Raw genomic sequence first — 21,770 nt, forward strand, 5'->3', positions numbered from 1 at the left:
TTATCGTCAAATCTATCAGTGCCTTTTCAGGAGCACAGATTAGTTGAAGCAGCAGATGAAGACAGTCCATGAATAACTTTGTGGTGATACATATGGACCTTGTTAGCGGCATAGAGCAGAATCAACTCCTGAATTACATTCAAGAAACTAAAAATGCAGTAAATTATGGCTGAGTGTTAACTTTATAAGCAAAGAACTGAAGGAGCTGTTTGGGGTGTGGTGTGATTAGGGGCAGTTGAGAACATCTGATCTGGCAGATCTCTATAGGTTGGTGTCATTGTTGGTGCTTGCTAAAAATGTAAAAACAAAATGCATTGACCATTTTAAATCTCACAAACAGAAGGTCTCCTTGAATATTTTTCAGCCAGAACTTTTTCCATAAGGAAAGTCTATTTCTATGGGAAATGTACTGAATTTGCCCATTCTTTGCTGAGAAAGAATTAAACTGAAGAATTTTGATTGAATAGAACTATTTCTAAGTAGTGTGTTTTTAAAACTCAATGTTTTAAACCTGTTTGAAAGTCCATTTCCATTTTGAAATGCATAGAATCATAGAATGGTTTGGGTTGGAAAGGACCTTAAAGATCCCCCATTTCCAACCCCTCTGCCATGGGCAGGGACATGTCCTATTAGATCAGGCTGCTCAAAGCCCCATCCAACCTGGCCTCGAACACCTCCAGGGAAGGGGCAGCCTGTTCCAGTGCCTCACCACTCTCACAGTAAAAAATTCTTCCTGTTATCTAGTCCAAATCTACCCTCTTTCAGCTTGAAGTTATTAAATCGCTGCACTCCCTGATAAAGAGCACCTCCCCAGCTTTCCTGTAGGCCCCCTCTAAGTACTGGAAGATCGCTATAAGGTCTCCCTGGAGCCTTCTCTTCTCCAGGCTGAACAACCCCAACTCTCTCAGCCTGTCCTTGTATGGGAGGTGCTCCAGCCCTCTGATCGTCTTTGTGGCCCTCACTATGTTAAAAGTGAAATTGGAAGAAAACGTTTTTCTTGACAGTGTCAGAAGGCAATTAAGCTCAGCTGAAAAATACTATCGTACAGGCATAAAATTAATTACGTGTTCTATTCTAATTCAGAATAGAAAATAAAATTTTAGATTTTAGAATTTATACAAAAATTCTAGCATCTTCACAGGATAAGTACAAGGGAGGTGGTTTGCAAAAATGAAAGGACAAAACTGATGGAAGATGAGTTCTTAGTTAGAAACTTTTTATGTGCTTTTAAAGGAGAAGTAGGACAATAATCAACCCCTCTGGCTTGTGCTATAAATTAATGAAAGCTGTGGAGTGGTCTCCACTGACTTTCATGTATTCTGACTCAAGTCCTCTAAAAACTTAGACGGAATTTTTAACTGACGTGTGGAGAAAATAAATGAGCTCTACAGTCCCTTCTTGGTTAGGATGCCTACTTTGACCAGAAACATAAAAGCTAACTGAATTTAGAGTATCCATAAGCTGAGGGCTAGCTTATGATTCTGAAGTGCCTATCAGAATGTTAAGGTTTTATAGAACAGTTTCCTAATTCTATTCCCTTTTAGGACATCTCTGCATTTTATTTGGCAGTAATACCAGATGAAGCTTTGCCCCTTTTTTTAACAACAGTGATACATTTGGAGATTTGTTTGGCTGTGTGACTGCAATTGAATGACACAAAGGGTTTGGTGAACATCTGAGTGAGGTTAGATATGGGTGTGTCATCGTGAGGGGGACTTCTAAGCTTTGCCACACCAGAGAAAAGTTAGCATTGAGAAATGGCCTTGATTTAAAAAAAAAAAGTATTAAATACAATGTTTTGAGTCACTAAGAGGTGAAGCATTGCTGTTGTGCCACACCACGTGAATAATGATTAAGTGCACTGAACACTTACGTTGCTGTTCACTAAGCGTTACTTGAACTGCGACAGATCTGAACCGATTTGCAAATGATTATAAGTAAAATCTAGGGTCCTTTTGTGTTTTCCAGGGTGTGCAGACTTGCATCTTCTGGATATGCTAACGCCTACTGAAAGAAAAAGGCAGGGATACATCCATGAGCTCATTGTCACAGAAGAGAACTATGTAAATGATCTGCAGTTGGTTACAGAGGTAAGACAGTACAGCAGCTTTAGGTGTAGGTTTTAATCATTCATCTTTTTAAAGTAAATAAATAATTTCATTGTGCAGACTCATTTTATATCACTTCTGTGTTTGACTTCCTAGGGACGGTCTGTATTAAATTTTCATATCTATACTTAGAGATTTATGTTTGTGCATATGGGTTTGACTGCAACTAATGTTAAGCCCTTGTGTTACTGTTGCCAAGACACTGATATTTAAGGTGTCATTCTTTCCACATTCACAGTGGCTCTAAAGTTATCCCTTACTGTGATTGTCTTTAGATGTTACAAGGTGCATGTGGAAAAATATAAAAGGATATTACTACAGGCAACTGGCTGACACAATTCTTTTGACAGAGAAGGAAAGTCTTTTTTCAAAAAGAAGTCAAGATATGCAAACCTGAGACATTGTGAGGTAAATTGGAACTTCCATAAAAAAGTCCAAATTAAAATGTATTTTCAGTTGTATTATCAAAGTAATCCTAGGATGTTTGGCAGGAGACCTCTGACTAAAATTCCTCAGTTTCAAACAGATTATCCAGGTCATGATTAACACCAACAACACAAATTTTGAGTATTCTCTTTTAAAGCCATACTCTGTTCACAAACATATCAGGGAACAGTATGGGTTTTTAGGGGACAGCACATGTTTGAAGTCTCTTCTACTGGGTGTCAAGTGCTGCTTTAAAGTAAAGTTGTCTCACCTTCAGACTAAGGAAATGAACATCATCAGTCTTAGTCACTTTGATTATACTTACCATGTACATTCTAAATTGCTTAATTTTTGAATCTATAGATCTTCCAGAAGCCACTATTGGAATCTGAACTGCTAACAGAAAAAGAAGTTGCTATGATTTTTGTTAATTGGAAGGAGCTGATTATGTGCAATATAAAACTACTGAAGTAAGTTTTTTTCCCCATACTTAGCAACAACAAAATCATGGGCCTCTCCCTCAACTTCTCCTTCTAGCTGTGTGAAAATATTTACTAATTATGCAAGTAGTCACTAAAAGAGCCATGCATTTTTCCTTGTTGGAAAAAGCAAAATATTAACAAGGTTTGTTGTGACTTATTGGGTTTTGTTGAGAAAAATCCAGTAGTTCTTTGCTAAGTATTTGCACTTACTTTGCTCTTGCTGTACATGTGCTCCAGAAGGTAAGATCAATCTTTCCTGAAGACTAGTGACTGCTAGTCCTCCGTCTCTGTCACAGCCCATACCAAGTTCCAGTCCTATTTATCTTTGAATGTGACATGAAACACAGCAACCTGCCTCCCTTATTCTGAGTTAGTGGATGTATTCCTTTAGTTACTCTATGCTTACGCTGCCAGAATGTGTTGTATTATGAGAAAACGATGCCAACAAAGCCTGGGTTTATGGATTTGTGTCCAGTGTACACTGCACCTTTCTTTTCAAAGTTTCCGACTACTGCAACTCCAGCTCTCTCCCATTAAACTCTACACAGTGCAAGTACACTTGTTTCTGCCTTCATTCTCTGTGGCCTCTGATGGTTCCAGTCTTCCTGCTTGCATTCTTCTCACCCATCCCTACTGCTTTAGCAAGACACAGTAAATGCTGTGGGTGGTTTGGAGGCACATGTACGCAGGTTGCTCATCTGGTCATTGCCAGCGAAACAGAGTAAGGCTTGAGTTAAGTCTGCATCTTCATAAGCAAGGGGATTAATTAACTTCTTTTTTTCCCTACCAATCTGCTAATTTTTGTTGATCTTATAGGGATTTTTTAATTGTTGAGGTTGTGAAAGACCATTATGATCATCAAGCTCATAACTTTGAGATATCTCCTTTTTTGTAAATGGCCTGCAGTCTGGAAAGTTATGACAGTGATAGGACAAATGCAAGCAGTTCAATGACAATAAACCTCCTTTCCTTAGGAAGCCACACTAAAGTAGAAGTAGCTTTGAGCTTAAAGTAGTGGTAAGGCTTTTATCCCTCATTCAGAAGCATATCTGTCTCTCTATCTCTAAACTAATTAAAAAGGAAATTGCATTCCTTTTTATACCGTGTCTGATCTGGCATTACATTAATGTCAAATAACAGGTTGGTGACGACAAGAGGGAAAAATGTTGTTGGCTGAGGGTGCAATCTTGATTATTGTAATCTTACAATAAGCAATAAATCTGTTTATTATTCAGAGGTTTCTTTATTTCATTACTGAATAATATTCAAACTATTTATTTAATAAATGAGGGTTCATTCTTTAGTCTACTTATGATTCATACATGAACTTTTCATGTTTAGGGCTTTGCGTGTACGTAAGAAGATGTCTGGAGAGAAGATGCCAGTGAAAATGATTGGTGACATACTGACAGCTCAGCTGCCACACATGCAACCTTACATTCGATTCTGTAGCTGCCAGCTAAATGGGGCAGCACTCATCCAGCAGAAAACAGATGAAGTCCCTGAGTTCAAGGAGTTTGTTAAAGTAAGAAAAGGAGGAATCGCCATGAATTTTATACCCTGTAAAATTTGCTCATTATTTTGCTGATTTGGAGAAAATAGTCTGAAACAATGCTCTGTGTTGGGCTAGACTGAAGAATCTTCAGACTTAAGCACTCATTGGAGGTGTACATGTTTTCATTGAAGGAATGTGGTTTTTGAAAGAATTATGGAATCATATTTGTTTAATAACAGATTTGCTGTAAAATGCTGGGACAGTAAGCAACGAGCACTGAGATAGTAAGAAGAGGCCCTTTTCTTGTGCAGACAGAGCAGGTGAAGAATATGTTGTAAAAAATACAAGAAATTCTACTGCACTGACAGAGTTTGTAATCCAAGAACAGATTTAGCTGAGGCATGGTGTTCATTTGTTGCCTTACCTTTTTCTTTCTTGGAGGAGCTCGTTTTGCAGGGGTTTAAACAAACTGACTAACACCATTTTACCTCTCTAATGTTTCAGAGGTTAGCAATGGATCCTCGCTGTAAAGGAATGCCACTCTCAAGTTTTCTACTAAAGCCTATGCAACGGGTAACAAGATACCCACTAATAATTAAAAATGTATGTTCTTTGGCGAAGATTGGTTTTTATGCTGCTTTGCTTATAGCTTAATTACAGGGTAGTTTCCCTGTTTGTGTCAAGCGTTATCGTTGTTAGATATTGGATGTGCTAGAAAATGTGAGGTATCCTTTTATATTTGATCACACCAGAGAAAATGTGGTAACTTATTTAGCTTTAGTGAGATTACTTTGGGTTTCTATTGGAAACAGAGGTGAAACTTGCACGCAAAGAACCTGAAGGCAGTAAATGCTGAATGAAGATATTAAAATTCAGGTAGCAGGAGTAAGGGATCAATCTTATGCTTATCTTTGCCTTTTTCTGTGGTGTCATTCAGTGTGAAAACCTGGATGCCAAATTGTTGCAAGCTACCTTACTGTGCAGCTTATGTTGACGGATAACTTGCAACTCTTTCTTTAACTTTTAGTTGTTGCCTAACACTTACCATCCTGAATAATGCTATTGAAATTGGCCCAAGACTTTCACGGGAGAGAATTATAAATTTGATATTGGCTTTTAAGAGATTCCCTAAATAGGGATATATTTTTGTATATGGCTGGAATTTGCATACTTGTGTCAGAAGACTGAGCAAGTGTATGGAGGTAAAGGCTCTGCAGGCAGCATTCATTTCAGCTGCTCATGTACAGACTGTGAGTTTGTCTCCTATTTTTCATGTTTGTCAAGGAGGACAAGAAATTTGGAACATATTGTCTGGTTCTGATGAAAATAAAGAAATAAAACAGAAGTGTAGGGCTGACAGTATGAATACATTTTAACCACAGATAACAGAAAAGGCTGATGTGTTTTATTTACCTGTAGATAATAGAAAACACTCCTGAAAACCACCCTGACCACAGTCACTTGAAGCATGCTCTTGAGAAAGCAGAAGAATTATGTTCTCAAGTAAATGAAGGAGTGCGGGAGAAGGAAAATTCAGATAGGCTGGAGTGGATCCAGGCTCATGTTCAGTGCGAAGGCCTATCAGAGGTAAACAAAGTGCTATCTAGAGTAACACAAATATGGGTGCACTTCTCCACCAGTCGGGAAGAAACCATGGCTCGCTTATGGCACTGCATCAAGGGACAAACAGTGTAATTAATCAAGTGTATAATCTTCAATCTTTTGTTTTCATCTTTCTTTGACTCTCTTTCACTCTTGCACGTAATCATTTTTGCTGCTCGTGTTATGGCCTTCTATATGATAAATGCTGCTTTTGTTGCCTGCCTCTGGACTAGTGCCAGGCTTGATGCTGTAATTTTCAACCACAAGCGTGTGTTTCATAGCACTTTATAATACTGTGGTTAATTGCACTGCTGTATCTCATCCTGAAGCTACACCTGACCATCCTCGAGTGCTTTAAAGCTCATCACAGAAAATATTTTCTGTGATAACAGTTTGAAAATTCAAGAATACTGATCAAGTCTCTCTCAAGATTTTACAGAGAGAATTGCTGCCTCCCATTACATTATTTTTTAAGGCTCAATGCTTTGTTTCTCTGCAGAAACAATAATGGAAATGTATTGGTGTCCTGGAAAAGAATGAAGAATATTTTGATGGCCTCCCTATTGTTGGGGAAGATAATAGAGGCAGGCAGATCACAACTTGATTTTCAAATTATGCATTAGGTTTTCAGTTTGAAAAGATAAAATAGTAAGCACTGGTTGGTTTATAAAAACTGGAAAACATTATATTACATCTGAGGAAATGTAACTGTTTTGGGCAAAGACAGGTATGACAATTTCAGAAGGGTCAAAGTCACATTCAGGTGTCTTATAACTACTGTTTGAAGAAAGGCATCTACTTTTGTCTTCTGTACACGATGTCTGACCCTAGAACACCAGAAATATTACCTGAAAGACCAACTGTCTGCTTGCTGACATGGCAATGTCAGTAGCAGTCTTGAATCTGTTCCAAGGAGTCATCTGAACTTTCTCCAGTTTTCTGGCTGTTTCTAATCTGCAAAAAGAGCCACTCTAGATCTAGCTGCCTGTCCAACTAGGATGGCAAGAACTATACTATTACCTAGTGAAAGTACTACCTCTACTCATCTGTTAACAATCTCCACATGAGTCTTAAACTCAGCCATTTCCAGCCACTGGCCTCGAAGTCCAGGTTACATGGAAGTCCTTTGGTGTGTTTTAGTGGGTGAAAACTGAACATGGTTCAGAAATCTAAGCCTTGTTAAGAAATCTCAGTGTTTGGAGAGGCCATTTGCGTAACTACTGATAATCCAGGAGAAGTCATCATCAGCTCAGTTCCACTCACAGACATGCATGCGCGTGGCAGAGAAGCTTACAAGGAGGCACAAATGCTTTCGGCTTCTTTCTAGCTGTCCAGGCCTTGCCCTGTACAATTAATGGGTTGCCCTAAGGTTAATTTTCATACAGCTTTTCCATGACTTGCACTACTTGTCATGCACAAGGCAGAGACATTGCTCGTCATCCCTGTGATGCAAATTGAAACCAATGTCAGGACTCAAAACTATATTTGATCTCTTTCAGGGGAACCTCGATTGTTTTACTTTATACAGTGCGTTGTTGTTCTTCTTCTACTTTTCGCAGCAACTCGTATTTAATTCTGTTACAAACTGCTTGGGACCACGCAAGTTTCTGCACAGTGGGAAACTCTATAAAGCCAAGAGTAACAAGGAACTGTATGGCTTTCTGTTCAACGATTTCCTCCTCCTGACTCAGATCATAAAACCTCTGGGCTCTTCTGGCACTGACAAGGTCTTCAGCCCCAAGTCTAATCTGCAATACAAAATGTACAAAACTGTAAGTATGGCTTAAATGGTGACAAAGATGGCTTTATGCTAACAGTATGGGTAGCAGGCAGTAGTTCACACACTGGGTGTGTGGGCAATATAGCCTTTATACAGAAAGCTTTGATGTATGCTGGGAATTCTGGGGACTCATTGGGAAAAAGCTGCTTGTTTGCTTTAGCGAGACAATTGAAGATGCTTTTGATGTTTTGCTAATGCAACCTATCCAACAGAGGTCCCGTTTATCAGGGAGTGATGGGGTAATAGCATTTGCTGCTCTTTGTGGGAAAAGAAATTTCCATGCTTCACGAGGAAGCTTACTTCAGCAGAAGTGTTTCCAGACTCTGGGAACACTTCGATTATCTTTGACAGTAAGACCATTTTTAAAAACAATATGTCTGAAAAAAAAGATGGGTGGCAAGCACAAGGGGAAAGACACTGCAGGCACAAGATAAAGCTGTTGTAAATTACTCTGTGTTGAATGCATCTGTTCAGATATTGTGCGGTAGAACTCTAGCTTTGCCTAATGTTTTACAGCCCATTTTTCTAAATGAGGTACTAGTAAAATTACCCACAGACCCTTCTGGAGACGAGCCCATCTTCCATATCTCTCACATTGATAGAGTCTATACTCTCCGGGCTGAAAGCATCAATGAAAGGTAAGTGCCTGTATAAGCCAAGTTAGTACTGACTTTGAAAAATCTGGTGCAAATGTATGTGATGTACACATACATAGCAATCTCCAAGCAGTTTATGTTATAACACTGAGGGCTGATACGTAGGCCATATTTCACAGTACACTATGTTAGCGTAAGGAAGCCAAGAGATAGAATCCTGTCTTCATCTGTTAATATCTGCTTCTTTGTGCCAGTGCAAGCATTTTTATAGCTGGATGTTGAATGAGATTGAGGAATGGGTCAGAATTAGAACTTGAAACAAAAACCTACCAAAATAAACCCAGTTAGCTTTAATCTGATTCAGTTCAGACCAAAACAGTCAAAAGATCTGCAACCTTAAAACCTCAGCTGGTGATTTTTGTCTCTGGCAATCTTAAGGAGACAGGATTACACTGAAGGCGTTTCTCTACACAAATGTAAGGTCTTGAAAGACAACTTCTGTTAAAAAGTGAAAGCTGAAAAGTCCAGTAAAAAAACCCCATATAAGTGTAGACATTGTATTATGCCAGCTTGCAAATGTGTTGTCCCTAAAAATTCTAATGCATAAAAATGTATAAAACATCTCTGATCCCTTCCTGCCTAACATTGTGAGTCACTATTATTTACAAACACATAGTTATTCTTGCAAAAGATGGTACTTCTATGGATTCCACTTGTCCTATGGGACACTGTCTGTCCCTCTGTGCCACAATAGGAACAAGCGTTGTGGTTAGACCTTTGGTGATGAAAACTGACACGGCCTTTTCACATCACAAATCAGACTATAGCAATAATTGCCTGTTCTGTGTCAGAGCACTCCCTGCAGTGGTCAGAAATGTCTGAACTCTGCACCCCATTCATCCTACCTAGCTTGAGGACCTTCAGCGAGATGCTTAGACAAGCTGTACCAAAGGAGCCAGACCTTCACGTACTGAACGCCCTCTGGAGGCTGCTGCTTCTCTCCGTGCACTACAGAGAGAACCCACAGGATGTGCTATCCGAATTTAGGCACTATTCAAATGTTTCTATTTACATGGGATATGGCATTTGACTTTCTTTTATGCCAGAATTACTTGTTAAATAAATACAGTATTTTAGATGAGATGCCTCCAGATTTTCATAATTCACTTGCTTTTAACTAAGAGCAATAGAAATAAAACATTAGCGTCAATGAGTGATTAATTTGTCCATTTAATCTTAAAAGGCCTTTGTGGATCAAAGGCTTGATATACTTCTGAAGCTGCCATTTATCATTTAGACCATTAAGGACAGAATTGTCCTTAAGTGTTTTGTTTTCTTAAACAGCTCTCTGTGCATAATGCAGGTGAGTGTTCAGACACGAATCCAGGCCTGTGTAAGTAGCTTCAATGCCCTGTAGAGCAGCAGCTCTTTGTTTTGGGATCAGAAATGGATGCTTAACTTCTAGATTCTCTTATTGTGCCTTGACTCAGGTCTCAGGTTCCCTTGTATATCATAGCAATTCTTCTAAAACCTTGAGGTCCCTTGAGACTCCTTCTTCCACACTTTTTCTCTGTCAGTTTTTCCACTCAGTCTCATTAAGTATGAAATTATTTCCCAGAAGGGCCCATAGGGAACCACAGTCATTCATCATCTGTGTATTCCCTAAGTGTGTGCTTCATGTGTCCTGTGGCTCAGAAGGATTTTGGTATGAAACTTCAGGGATCAAGAAAAGTGGCCACTTCTGCAACATAGATGTCTTGTATCTACTGGCTGCAAGAAGTGAGTTTATTACAATAAAGCAAAAGGCGTGGTGAAAGCAAACCTTTTATCTATACCTTTTGGTTTCTCACCAAGTTCCTTCTGCTTGTGATTCTTTTGAACTTTGCATGGTGGGATCTGCTAGCTTGGGACAACTAACTTATTCTACAGCTGCTATGATTTCCAGTAAGATTTCTTCTGGGCAGAGAGCTTCAGTGTAGCAAAGCCTGTGATGGGCCATAGCCTTAGACTGCAAGTGACAGGGAAGGAGGGACAGCTTTACTTCTGTCTGCTATGCTCCAGGGAGGAAAAATAGGTATCTTACAACTTTTTTTACCTTCTGAAGGACTGCCTGGGTTCAGAAGATCAAAGCTGCTTCAGAACTTTACATAGAGACCGAAAAGAAGAAGAGGGAAAAGGCCTACTTAGGTACAGCATGGGATGTGGGGTCTCATCTTCTGTTGAAAAGTCTCTGGGCAGGAAAATACATTAATGACTTTTCTCTCTCCCCTTCTGTTCCACCACAGTTCGCTCACAAAGAGCAACAGGCATTGGGAGATTGATGGTCAATATTGTTGAAGGCATTGAACTAAAACCTTGCAGGTCCCATGGTAAGTGCCTTCGGTTTTTCATAATATGCTCTATGAAGAAGACATTCCTATTTTTCTGACTGACTTTGAAGGAGGTGTTGCCCAAACCAAGGTTTTGTTTAATGAAGCCATTTTAATGAACTTAAAATGTACAGAAGTGATTTTGTGCAGTTCAGTAGGAGTCATACAGTCATCCTGCAATGAAACATCTGTTTCAGAGAAACTAAATTTCCTCTACGTAAGCCATTTCATAAGAGTTCACGAGCCACAAAGTCCTAAAACAAAGAGTGGAAGGTGTTCAGTGCCTTGCGGAATTGTGTCCCTGTTCATTATAATGACAGTGAGACCACAGTCTTTCTATTGGCTCTAGGAGTAAAAGCATATTTAGGAGGAGAATTGCACACCTAAAAACGTCACTACTCTTTTCTGTTTGTTTCCATCTTCCCAGGAAAGAGTAACCCATACTGTGAGGTGACGATGGGATCTCAGTGCCACATCACCAAGACAATACAGGACACCCTCAATCCAAAGTGGAACTCCAACTGCCAGTTCTTTATCAAAGACCTTGAGCAGGACGTGCTCTGCATTACGGTGTTTGAGAGGGACCAGTTCTCCCCAGATGGTATGTAGGGGGCTGCCACCCTTCCAAGGGTATTTTCAAATCTCCTGTTTTGAAGAGGTACACGCTTGTTGAGGTGAATGATAGAATCAGAAAATGGTTTAGGTTGGAAGGGACCTTTAAAGATCATCTAATCCAATGCCAGTATTGAATCCCTTAGCATATTGGGAGCCTACTCAACCTTGCTCCCTGGTGGAGTTGTACTAGTATCAGCGCAAAAAGAATGAAGCTATCTCTGGGATTTTGGGGGTTTCCTTTCTCATGCGACTTCACTCCAACTAAAATGTGGTTCACAATTCTGCCAAGTCTTTAAAAACTCTGAATGCTGTTTGCAAATTGATAGATTAATGCAGGAGGAAGAGAAATATCTTCATGTTACTTTAATATACAGTAATAGTGGCAAAAATAAACCCAAGTTTCATAACCCATTCTTATTTAATAACCTGGAATAGACATATGGAGCACCGAAGAGTGTATATTGGAGTCAAAAATCTCAGGAATTATTTGGATAGGACTGTTATTGATCTGGCCAGCACCAGTTGGCCCATTGACCTCGTTACTCCTGTGTGAAGCACTCCTTGGCTTTACATCTTTAGAAGCCTTTGCACTCAGTTTGAACTGTGCAGTGGCCTTAAGCTGGGAAGCTGTGAATTATATGGGACCTTTTATTTTTAATGTTGCTCCTGTCTGATATATATGGTCCAGCTAAAATCCTCTTCTATGCAGATTGGCAGCCTCGGGCCTTCTTGAACTACAAAAATACAGGTGGACTGAAAACTTGTTTTCTGCTTTTGTTTTGTGTGTAGATGGAAGGTTAGTTCCTTCTGTAAATCAGCATGTTATTGCAATGTAGAACAGTTGTGTCATTTCTAAGCATGCTGTCTTTTTGCATTTCAGACTTTTTGGGCAGGACAGAGATCCGTGTGGCGGACATTAAGAAGGATCAGGGTTCAAAGGGACCAGTTACAAAGTGTCTCCTTCTGCATGAAGTCCCAACAGGAGAGATAGTCGTCCGACTAGACCTGCAATTATTTGATGAGCCTTAGAAGAAAAGGGTCCAATGTTTTATTTCACTCTGAGTTCACTGCAATGGGTGTCTGCAGAAGCAAAATCCTTATTGGTGTGGTATGAAACTACTGCTTGCCCTTCACACGTAAGAGGGTTATCAAAGCAAACAGGAGCATCTTTGTGCCTTGATAATTCTCACTGAAAAAATAATCCCAATTTAGTGAGGAGATCTCCCTCAGTTTCTCTGTGTGGAAATTGAGGTTAGTTTCCTGGGTTTGTGAAATAACCTAGTCGTTTGTTGTGCTCCAGTCCGAAAAGCTGGCAAACCACATAGGTTGCTGTGCTTGCTCCAGTTACCCTACTCTTTGATTTACATGAAGAAGGCAATGTTGGTATGTTTTGGAGGCTTTCTGCAGGGTTTTCCCCCTTAAGGAATTTTGTGCCTATTGCTCAGCAAAGTGATGTGTAAATGTAAGGTGAATGGAAGGAGCAGTTATGCAGCAAGAAGATCTTCGAAGATCTTCATGGTGGTACTGAAAAGACTTAGAAAATAAATAGTATATATCTATAAACAGAGAAGATTCTATTAACATACCACTTCATGACTCACGTTACCCCTGAAAATAAATGATGTACAGGCCTTCTGCACAGAGATGAATTGCACTCCAGAAGAGTCCACCCACTCGGTACCTTTGGAAGTTGCTATTTTCTATAGGACTGGAAATGTTCAAACAGTATATGAAGGATTGAACGTAGAGCCTTGCTGAATGTTGTGCTGTACCACTTCGATCCTACTTTACTTTACTAGTGCTGCTCGGCTGTGTGACCGCAGATGGATGATCTGTCATCTGCAGTGGGAAGAAAAAGAAGTCAAGGCTCTAGCTTAGGAAGGTGTTTTTTACCCTGCAGAGTCTAGTTTGCAAAGTGGTGATCAGTTATTAAATTGTACCATGTCTGACTGTGTTTGATATTGCATTACTGAGTTCAGAGCGGCTCGTGAAGGTGTTTGTGCAAGCCAGGGTGATCACAGGTTTGGTGGCAGAGATACTGGATGTAGCCAGAAAGGGAGTGCTTGTGATGATGCCGAGTGGGTAACCACGAAGTAAAAGCCTTGTCATCTAGGGGAACACCAGGGCTTGTATATCCATTGAACTTGATGAATACAGAGGTATAGGCCCACATCCAGCAAATTTTCCCTCTTTGGCAAAGCACCCAGCTTCAAGCGGCACTTACGTCTTGTTTTCCTTAAGCACACATGTAAGTGCTTTGCTGAGTCTGGACCCGAGAGACAATAGACCCCTAAGAGTAAAATTCCTCTTTGTTTGAATGGATTCATTTTGTTCATGACCTGTCATACATACACTGGTATTTTTGTAAGGACTTTATTTCTGAATGGGAGGTGTCGGCCTGTTTCATTAGCATGTGAACGTTCTTGTGGAGCCTGTTGTTAGGTTTTGGTGTTCCTTGCATGTCCTTTCAGTACTGGTTTCCACCTTTCTTGTATAGGCGGTGTTCTCTAGCACTACAAGTCTTAAAGATTTCCATTAGGAAATTAGGATATATTCATAACGGATAGGTAGCTACAGTATGGTAATAAGTGTAAACTGTGCTGGGAAGTGTCTGTGTATTATAATTTCCTACAAGACCACTGTAATGTTTCAAGCAATGGGAAAAAAAATGTATGTTGGAGGGACAACAAAGTTTACATTTCATACTTTTCAGAATCGCTTTATTATTTATTTATTGAAGATAGTGTAGAATTTTGTATCAGAAATGACAGACATACTTATGTATTTTTTGAAACAAAACAGAGATACACACTTTAGTTAGAAACTTTCAACTGACCACGTTTTAGAGGGAGTGTAACTTCCTAGGCATGCATTTGTTTACCACTAACTGGCTGAAAACACGGTTAAGAGAACTTTAAGTTTCTATTTTTCAATGTTGTTAAGAAAATTGTTTTGATTAAAATATGTAAATAGAACTAAACCCATGCTTTCCTAATTCCATATCGATACATTTTATTAAATATATTGTATATGAAAATACACATTGTTGTGGTAGGATAAAAAAGTGATAAAATCTATTAATGGAGTAACATTAAATGTCATTGTCTAACCTTTCATCGCTGTCCTAATTTTACTCAGTATCTGTATATGCAGTGAACGTTCATTTCTGTGTTTAAAAAGTAGCATCACTTTTCTTATGGTATCATTTCACCAGCATGAGTTACAGTAACAACAAAATAGACAAACAGGACAAAAGGGGGCAACAGGACAAGACAGAACAAAAAGGCCATTTAAGGGGGGATGGCCTCAAACTACAGCAGGGGAGTTCAGACTAGATGGGCCTCTCGCCACAAGAAGGATGTTGAGGCTCTGGAGCGAGTCCAGAGAAGAGCAACGAAGCTGGTGAAGGGGCTGGAGAACAGGCCTTATGAGGAGCAGCTGAGAGAGCTGGGGTTGTTTAGCCTGGAGAAGAGGAGGCTGAGGGAAGACCTCATTGCTCTCTACTACTACTTGAAAGGAGGTTGTGGAGAGGAGGGAGCTGGCTTCTTCTCCCAAGTGACAGGGGACAGGACAAGAGGGAATGGCCTCAAGCTGCACCAGGGGAGGTTCAGGCTGGATATCAGAAAGAAATTTTTCACAGAAAGGGTCATTGGTCACTGGAACAGGCTGCCCAGGGAGGTGGTTGAGTCACCTTTCCTGGAGGCATTTAAAAAACGGGTAGATGAGGTGCTGAGGGGCATGGTTTAGTGGCGGATAGGAATGGTTAGACTTTATGATCCAAGAGGTCTTTTCCAACCTGGTGATTCTATGAGAAAAAGACCATGGGAGTAATGCAGAAATCTTGGCCAGGTTTTTGAAGGGAGCCTCGAGGAGCTGCACCTTCCTCTGAGACTCAGCTGGTGCTGGCAGCAGGGGACCTTTAGCTGCATGGGCTCTTCTCAGATTGTGACCCTCGTCGCAGGCACATGCAATTGCACGTTTTGGGGAATTGTAACAGAGCTGACCACCATTGCTTGTGATTTCCCACTTACCCTCAATGCACAGTAATGTTTAACTCATATTCACATCAGGTGTTACACAAACATGATGATGATAGACCAGTGTTCAGCTCAGAGATACCTAATGAATCCCTCGTTATCGGCCTAATCCTAGAGGAAGCTTGTCCAAATCCCTGTGTGTTGAGAGCAGAATATACATACACCCTTAGAGCCAGCTGGCTGTGCATCAGGATGTCACTATTTTCTTGCTTGCCCACCCTCAGTGCTCTGTAGCATATCAGCACTGTTGGCTTCCCAGACGGAACTGTTTTTTACCAGGGTTAGCCCAAGGTTGGTAGAAACCCGTTAACTCTGAATGGTTTTCCCTGTTCAGGAACGCTACAGTCTTGCATGTTGCTTTGCATTAACTCTGGGCCTGTGCAGGCTATGGGTTTCTGCTCTTCTACCCACTTTGGCAGCATAGACCTCCTGCTCATCCAGGCCTTCAAGCTGGCGAAGCTCAGTCCTTTTACTGGAAAAAGAGACTCATTAGCTGTTTTCCTACTAGTGCTTTCATTGAGAAAACTGCAAGCTCTCGTGGGCTTATTTCAATACCACTGATGTTCCGAAGCGTTGAGGGAGAGGTGCACAGCGATATCTAGGAACTCAGGTGCCTCTTGGTGCATTTAGAAAGCCAACTGGCGTGACCACAGTGGCTGGAGGCTGAGCCATCCTCTAACGAATGCCACGTTCTGGTTGCAGGCCAAGATCTGCTGCTCTGTGCTGCTGGAATTCCATACCTGTATTTGTGTAGACCCTGTATTTCAGACTCTGGTTATTGGTCTCTGAATAGCGTCATAAAACAGCACACCCTAGAGCACAGGTCACTTTCCAGCCTCATCAAGATGAGGTTTCATTTCTACCTATTAGCAGGCTCCGCTTTTTCCGACAAGACCATTTGCTTAGAAGTAATTCTTTAGCGTCAAACTCCTTGGCTCAAAATCAAGCCTTCCTAAAAATAACACTGTGACTTTTTAATGAATGGACTGCCTTCACAGAAACAGAGATGTTGCCTTGGATGAACTGGGAGGGAAGTATCTAAGAGAAGAAAGAGCAAAATTGGCAGCTGTGAGAAAACACGCAATGGCAAGAGTCGCAGTGGTGGTTTAGTTTCCAATGTGCAATTGTGGGGATTGCCTTCTTCCCTTAGGTACCTTCATTTTAATGAGGAGAATGATATTTCTCCCTAGCAGTTCCTTGGCTTTAAGTCTTGTAGTGGAACTGAGGTAATGGAAGGGAATGCCACCCCTTTTATATTAAAAGGACTTTTGAAAGTAGACAAGGTAGAATGTCTGTGTTGTGGCTGCAAGCAGGACAGGATACCTCAGTGGAAAGTAAAGGAATCCTTTTTCCTTTACTTTTTTGGGTTTTTTTTGGAGGGGGGCTCTTGTTTTCCAATCAGATCCACAGTCTCACAGCAGAATTTCAGTTGTCCAATACTTCAAGCGTTCATGATAATAGTAATAACAACAACAGTGATTAATAACAAACCATGTGTTTGTCCTCAGCCTGGGAGAACCACCCTGGTGCAGCCCTGTGTTTATGCAGGTGTTTGTACGCGCTTCTTTGTGGAAGTGGAGCTTTTCAGTGTTTGTAACAGCCCTTTAAACTCCTCTTTCCAGGGATTACCTTTGGAGAGACACCTTGGAGGTGCTAGGGCATCGCGCTGTTTCAAGATGCCTTCCTAAAGGTTTTGCAGGCTTCTAAACATTGCTATCGGGCTCTTTGCTTTCCTGTTTCCATCCAGGTTCTCATGACCATCCAGGAGATACAGGGATACATTCCCTTTGCTTACAGGGAATCCTCAGCATCAATGTGACAGTTCAGTCTCTCAAAGGACTCATTTCCACATGCTATAGCTATAAGAGGTATTTGCAAGTGTTGCTGGAAAACATCGAAAGGGTGGCTATTTGCCCTTCCACCTGCAGAGGGGTGTTGGTCTCTTCTCCCAAGTGATAAAACATGAGGGAATGGCCTTAAATTCTTTCAGGAGAAGTTTAGATTGGACATTAGGAAAAAATCCTTCACAGAAAGGGTTCTTGGGCACTGTTAGAAGCTGCCCGGTGGGGGGGGGCGGGGATTGAGTCACCACCCCTGGAGATCTTTAAAAGATGGGGAGATGAGGTGCTTAGGGATATGATTTAGTAATGGACAGGTATGGTTGGAGTTGATGATCTCAAAGGTCTTTTCCAACCTAATGGTTCTGTGATTCTGTATCCCTCTCCATTTTTAGGACATCTCTGTCATTGCTCTGACTGCAGTAAGAATCAGCCTGGTCTTGTTGATCTGCCTTGGGAGCATTTTCTCCCTTGGGACAGGAGTTACGCCTTCAGTGATGTCTCTCTGGGAAACCACCTGAGCTCATTTTCCTCTGTGCTTGGTCAGATGTAGCTGGGAGTCATCATGTCCAGGGCAGGTTCAAGTCTCTCCCCTTTCAGAGGTCCACTCTGCTGCCTAAGCATATATAGAATTATAGAATCATAGAATCACCCGGTTGGAAAAGACCGACCAGATAATCGAGTCCAACCATTCCTATCAAACACTAAACCATGTCCCTCAGCACCTCGTCCACCTGTCCCTTAAACACCTCCAGGGAAGGTGACTCAACCACCTCCCTGGGCAGCCTGTTCCAGTGCCCAATAACCCTTTCTGTGAATTTTTTTTTTCCTAATGTTCAGCCTAAACCTCCCCTGGTGCAGCTTGAGGCCATTCCCTCTCGCCCTGTCACTTGGGAGAAGAGGCCAGCTCCCTCCTCTCCACAACCTCCTTTCTGGTAGTTGTAGAGAGCAGTAAGGTCTCCCCTCAGCCTCCTCTTCTGCAGGCTAATATCCGTGCTGTCCTTCCCAGCAGTGCCAGGCTGCGAGCTCCCACTGCCTGTGCTGCAAGCCCACAGCCTCCAGTTCATTGCTATTAGGGTTGAGGCTCATGTTTGAGATCACCCAAGTCCTCTCCAGGCCACAATTCTCCCCTCCTTGCTGAGCCTGTTGGCTCCCTCCAAGCCAAACACAGACTGCATTGCGTGAACAAACACAGCGGGTGACCAGAAAACACGTCTCACCTCCTCTCACTGCCTTGTTCCGTTGTGGTTTTTGTTCCGTGTACATCTTGTGTGTCGACTGGTGCTTCTGTCCTGTAATTAATTAAGTCCTTTGGAAAGCATCGCTCCTTCCTTCCCTTTAAACCCCCTCGCTGATGCTCAGCTCTGTGAAACAGCGCTGCTTTAGGGACTCCTTTCCAGGCTTCTCCTTCGCAGCTCATCTGGCAGCTGCCGTCGCAGCCCGGCAGCCCTTGGCTCATCGAAGCACTTCAGCAGATGCTTAACTTTAATCTGCACCCCAATTCAGTGCAAAGGCGTCCGTAAAGCCAGCTGGGAGCCTGCCTGCTTTACTGGGGATGCGTGGAGGGATGCAAAACCCTTCGATAATGCAAAGCCTGTATTCTAGACCTGGTCCAAGCTCTGTAAGGACTGAAAGATTGCAACAGGGCAAAGTCAAGATTAAGATAAAATACAGAAGTGATTTATAGTCTTTGCAGCTGGATCTGTTTCCTTCCTCGTCTTCTCAAAAGTGGTTTTAGCCACTAAACTCGCCAGAATTGTATTTACTGGGCAAATCACGATTCACATACTTATAGACTGCAACACATTTGGAAGCACTGGAAATTAAAAACCACTGGGCTGACCTGGCCTCGGGAATAGCAGGTATCTTACCAGGTTTAGTGTTGGTAGAAAGCCAGTCGGGGATGCCGCGAGAAGCTGCTCGCAGCCAGCGGGTTGACTCTGAAAGACAGAGCACGTTGCTGAGCTGATGTGAAGCCAAATGACTGATTGATTACAGAACTCTTTTCTAGGTGCACTTAATTATTATGTATTTTCTCAACATGAGTTTTTATGGGGGAACTTTTTAAATGTTTCTTTCAAAGTTTTTTTTACCCTTTAGAAGTAAATAAATCACTTTTTGTTATGTGTGAGTAGAGTTGGGAGGGGGAACATTGTGGATAATGCAGTTTTTTGTAATATTTATTGCATTTTGAAAACTAAGATGTGACAAGTTCGGACTTTTGCTGCAGCAGTGGTGTCGACTTTCCCGCTACTCCATATGCCATCACGATGGTTCAGCGTGTTCAAGTCTAGCAGTGAAAATCCTTGAAACACAGAAAAGCTGGGAATTGGGTTAACTCATCCTAGCTTTGAGGGGATTGCTCTCTACGGCCATTCCACCTGTATCCTGGCATTTGTTTCACCCAAACACTCTTGTCCTACATGCATATCGATGTATCTATAGTTAAATATATGCTTTTATATATATATATGTGATTATTTGTATATATAACATAAAACAGCAGTTACGTTGTTGTTGTCAAATACTGAGTAAATCTAACAGAAGAGCGTTTATAGGCACCCAGCCTTGTGTGTTCATTTAAATGTTTTAAAGCAAGGACTATCCTTGGGAAATTATTTTTCTGTACATAGGAGGATATATGTAGGATTTCATTTAAAAGAATAAAGAACTGCAGTAGAAATAAGTTAAAATAGCCTGGTCGGTTCCTATAGTCCTCAAAGGCTCTGTTGCAACCATAGGTGAATTCCTTGTGCTGCTTGTAAAGCTGCAAAAGTGTCACTAACGTTGGATTTAATGATCATTTCTGAGATCTTAACATGTTGTGTGAGTGAGGAGACCCCTCCCCAGGGAGCACCTCCTGCCCATCACCGTGAGCACGGGCGAAGAGGAAGGCTGGGATGCAGGACAGTAGAGGAAAAGGGAAGAAGTTGGGGCAGAAAGAGTTTGGTGGGCAGCACAATCTGTGCCTGCCCCCAGAAAACCATGTGTAGGTGTCCATCCAGTGATGGCTTGGAAGAGAAATCCTTCTCAGCGGTGGAGGCTGCCCCGTGGGAAGGGTCTCACGGTGTAACCCATTCTTGCCGGGGGGAAGAGGGAAGATTGGGTGCAAGACCATAGTGCTGGGCCAGGTGCTTGGACAACTCTCTGAGCCCACTCTCGCTTGCCCCATCTCACTGCGTCTTCCAGCCTCTCCTAGGTTTGCACCACTGCACTCACCCCAGGACAATCCCACTGGTGTGGAGGGTTCTGCACGCATCCATCCTGCTCCAGCAAGGCCCGTAGCAAGCCCCTGTGGCAGGGACAGGCTCCCCCCATGGTGAGACAACCCCAATCCTCCAGGGAAAAGGCAAAGCTGCCTCTCCTGGAGCAGGTTTTCCTGAAAGGCTTTGCCTTTGTTAACAGGTTGAATAGAATCATCCTAGTGCAGTTCTCAAGCTGCTGAAAAGGAACTGAGATTCTGGCTGTGTAACAGGCACTTTCTGCTTCATGTCCATAAGTTGTCAGGAGAAAAAAAGATAGCTGAGTGTTTTTAATATTTAGAATGAGAGAATCCCTGTCCCTGCTGGTGGTGGCATTACGTTCTTAGTGCACTTTTTGCTGCCAAACAAATGGTATCACTTAGTTTCCTTTTTTTTCCCTCAAATAAGGAAGGATTTTATTGTCCGTATGATCCTAAAAATTACCAAGAACTAACTGTTCTGCCTATGTCTGAAGGTCTGGCCGAACAGGAGAAAAAGTTACTTTTTTTCCAGAGAAAATAGAATTTGTTTGTTTTGTTCGTTTACATCACAGCTAACTATTCTACACTCAAAAGTTCATATTGTGAAGTCAGTTTCTTTTCTTTATTTCCAAACATTTGTACCAGGTACAACGAATAATTACTGACTAGACACCATTTTGTATAATAACAATTTCAGCTGTACCCAGGTTGCTCTCAATGTGTTGTTTCCTCAGTCATGCTGGTTAAATTGTTCTAGTTACAAACATGGGCTAAGTAAACAAAAAAGTCCTTTAAAATGTGTTTACTTGTTTGAGGAATTGTGCCACTTCCCAGACTGTGGTCACCAAGGTGGAAACTGCCTCCAAGGTTTTAGGCTGCACAGTTTGTGTGATGCAGATGAGGCTGTTTTTGTGCAAGTAAAAGCAATCGAGAATAAGTCCAGATTTTTTTTTTTTTAAAGGTTTAACTGCGTACTCTGACATTCTTGAGCAGCGCTGAAGCAGTGACCTGGTGTCTGACACACCGAGTAAATCAGGTCACTGTTTGCTGCAAAGGAACTGTGCAGGTAGAAGCAAAGGGCAATAGAGTGATACCCTACCAGCATTTAGTGCACAACATGCGCCACTGTGAATCACCTTAATGCGCTGTCTGCATTTTTTTCAGATTTGAAAATAGTTTGGGTTGGAAGGGACCTTAAA

At 41.6% G+C, this 21,770-nt stretch overlaps 1 protein-coding gene across 3 annotated transcripts in view; it reads left to right on the forward strand.

Moving 5' to 3' along the window:
- The window catches only part of ITSN1 (intersectin 1), a 133,444-nt gene extending 118,857 nt beyond the window's left edge, over positions 1-14,587 (forward strand). For all 3 annotated transcript variants that reach the window (XM_069871605.1, XM_069871614.1, XM_069871624.1), the window contains 11 exons: positions 1,969-2,090; positions 2,898-3,004; positions 4,358-4,541; positions 5,016-5,114; positions 5,931-6,098; positions 7,673-7,885; positions 8,410-8,531; positions 10,594-10,676; positions 10,775-10,858; positions 11,286-11,459; positions 12,354-14,587. In XM_069871605.1, the coding sequence (XP_069727706.1) occupies positions 1,969-2,090; positions 2,898-3,004; positions 4,358-4,541; positions 5,016-5,114; positions 5,931-6,098; positions 7,673-7,885; positions 8,410-8,531; positions 10,594-10,676; positions 10,775-10,858; positions 11,286-11,459; positions 12,354-12,502 (1,505 nt within the window). In that variant the 3' untranslated portion in view covers positions 12,503-14,587. The remainder of the gene's footprint in view (positions 1-1,968; positions 2,091-2,897; positions 3,005-4,357; positions 4,542-5,015; positions 5,115-5,930; positions 6,099-7,672; positions 7,886-8,409; positions 8,532-10,593; positions 10,677-10,774; positions 10,859-11,285; positions 11,460-12,353) is intronic.
- Positions 14,588-21,770: the final 7,183 nt, after the last annotated feature.

This window comes from Phaenicophaeus curvirostris, chromosome 1 (assembly GCF_032191515.1).
Source record: "Phaenicophaeus curvirostris isolate KB17595 chromosome 1, BPBGC_Pcur_1.0, whole genome shotgun sequence".
In the NCBI taxonomy this organism is placed as follows: domain Eukaryota; kingdom Metazoa; phylum Chordata; class Aves; order Cuculiformes; family Cuculidae; genus Phaenicophaeus; species Phaenicophaeus curvirostris.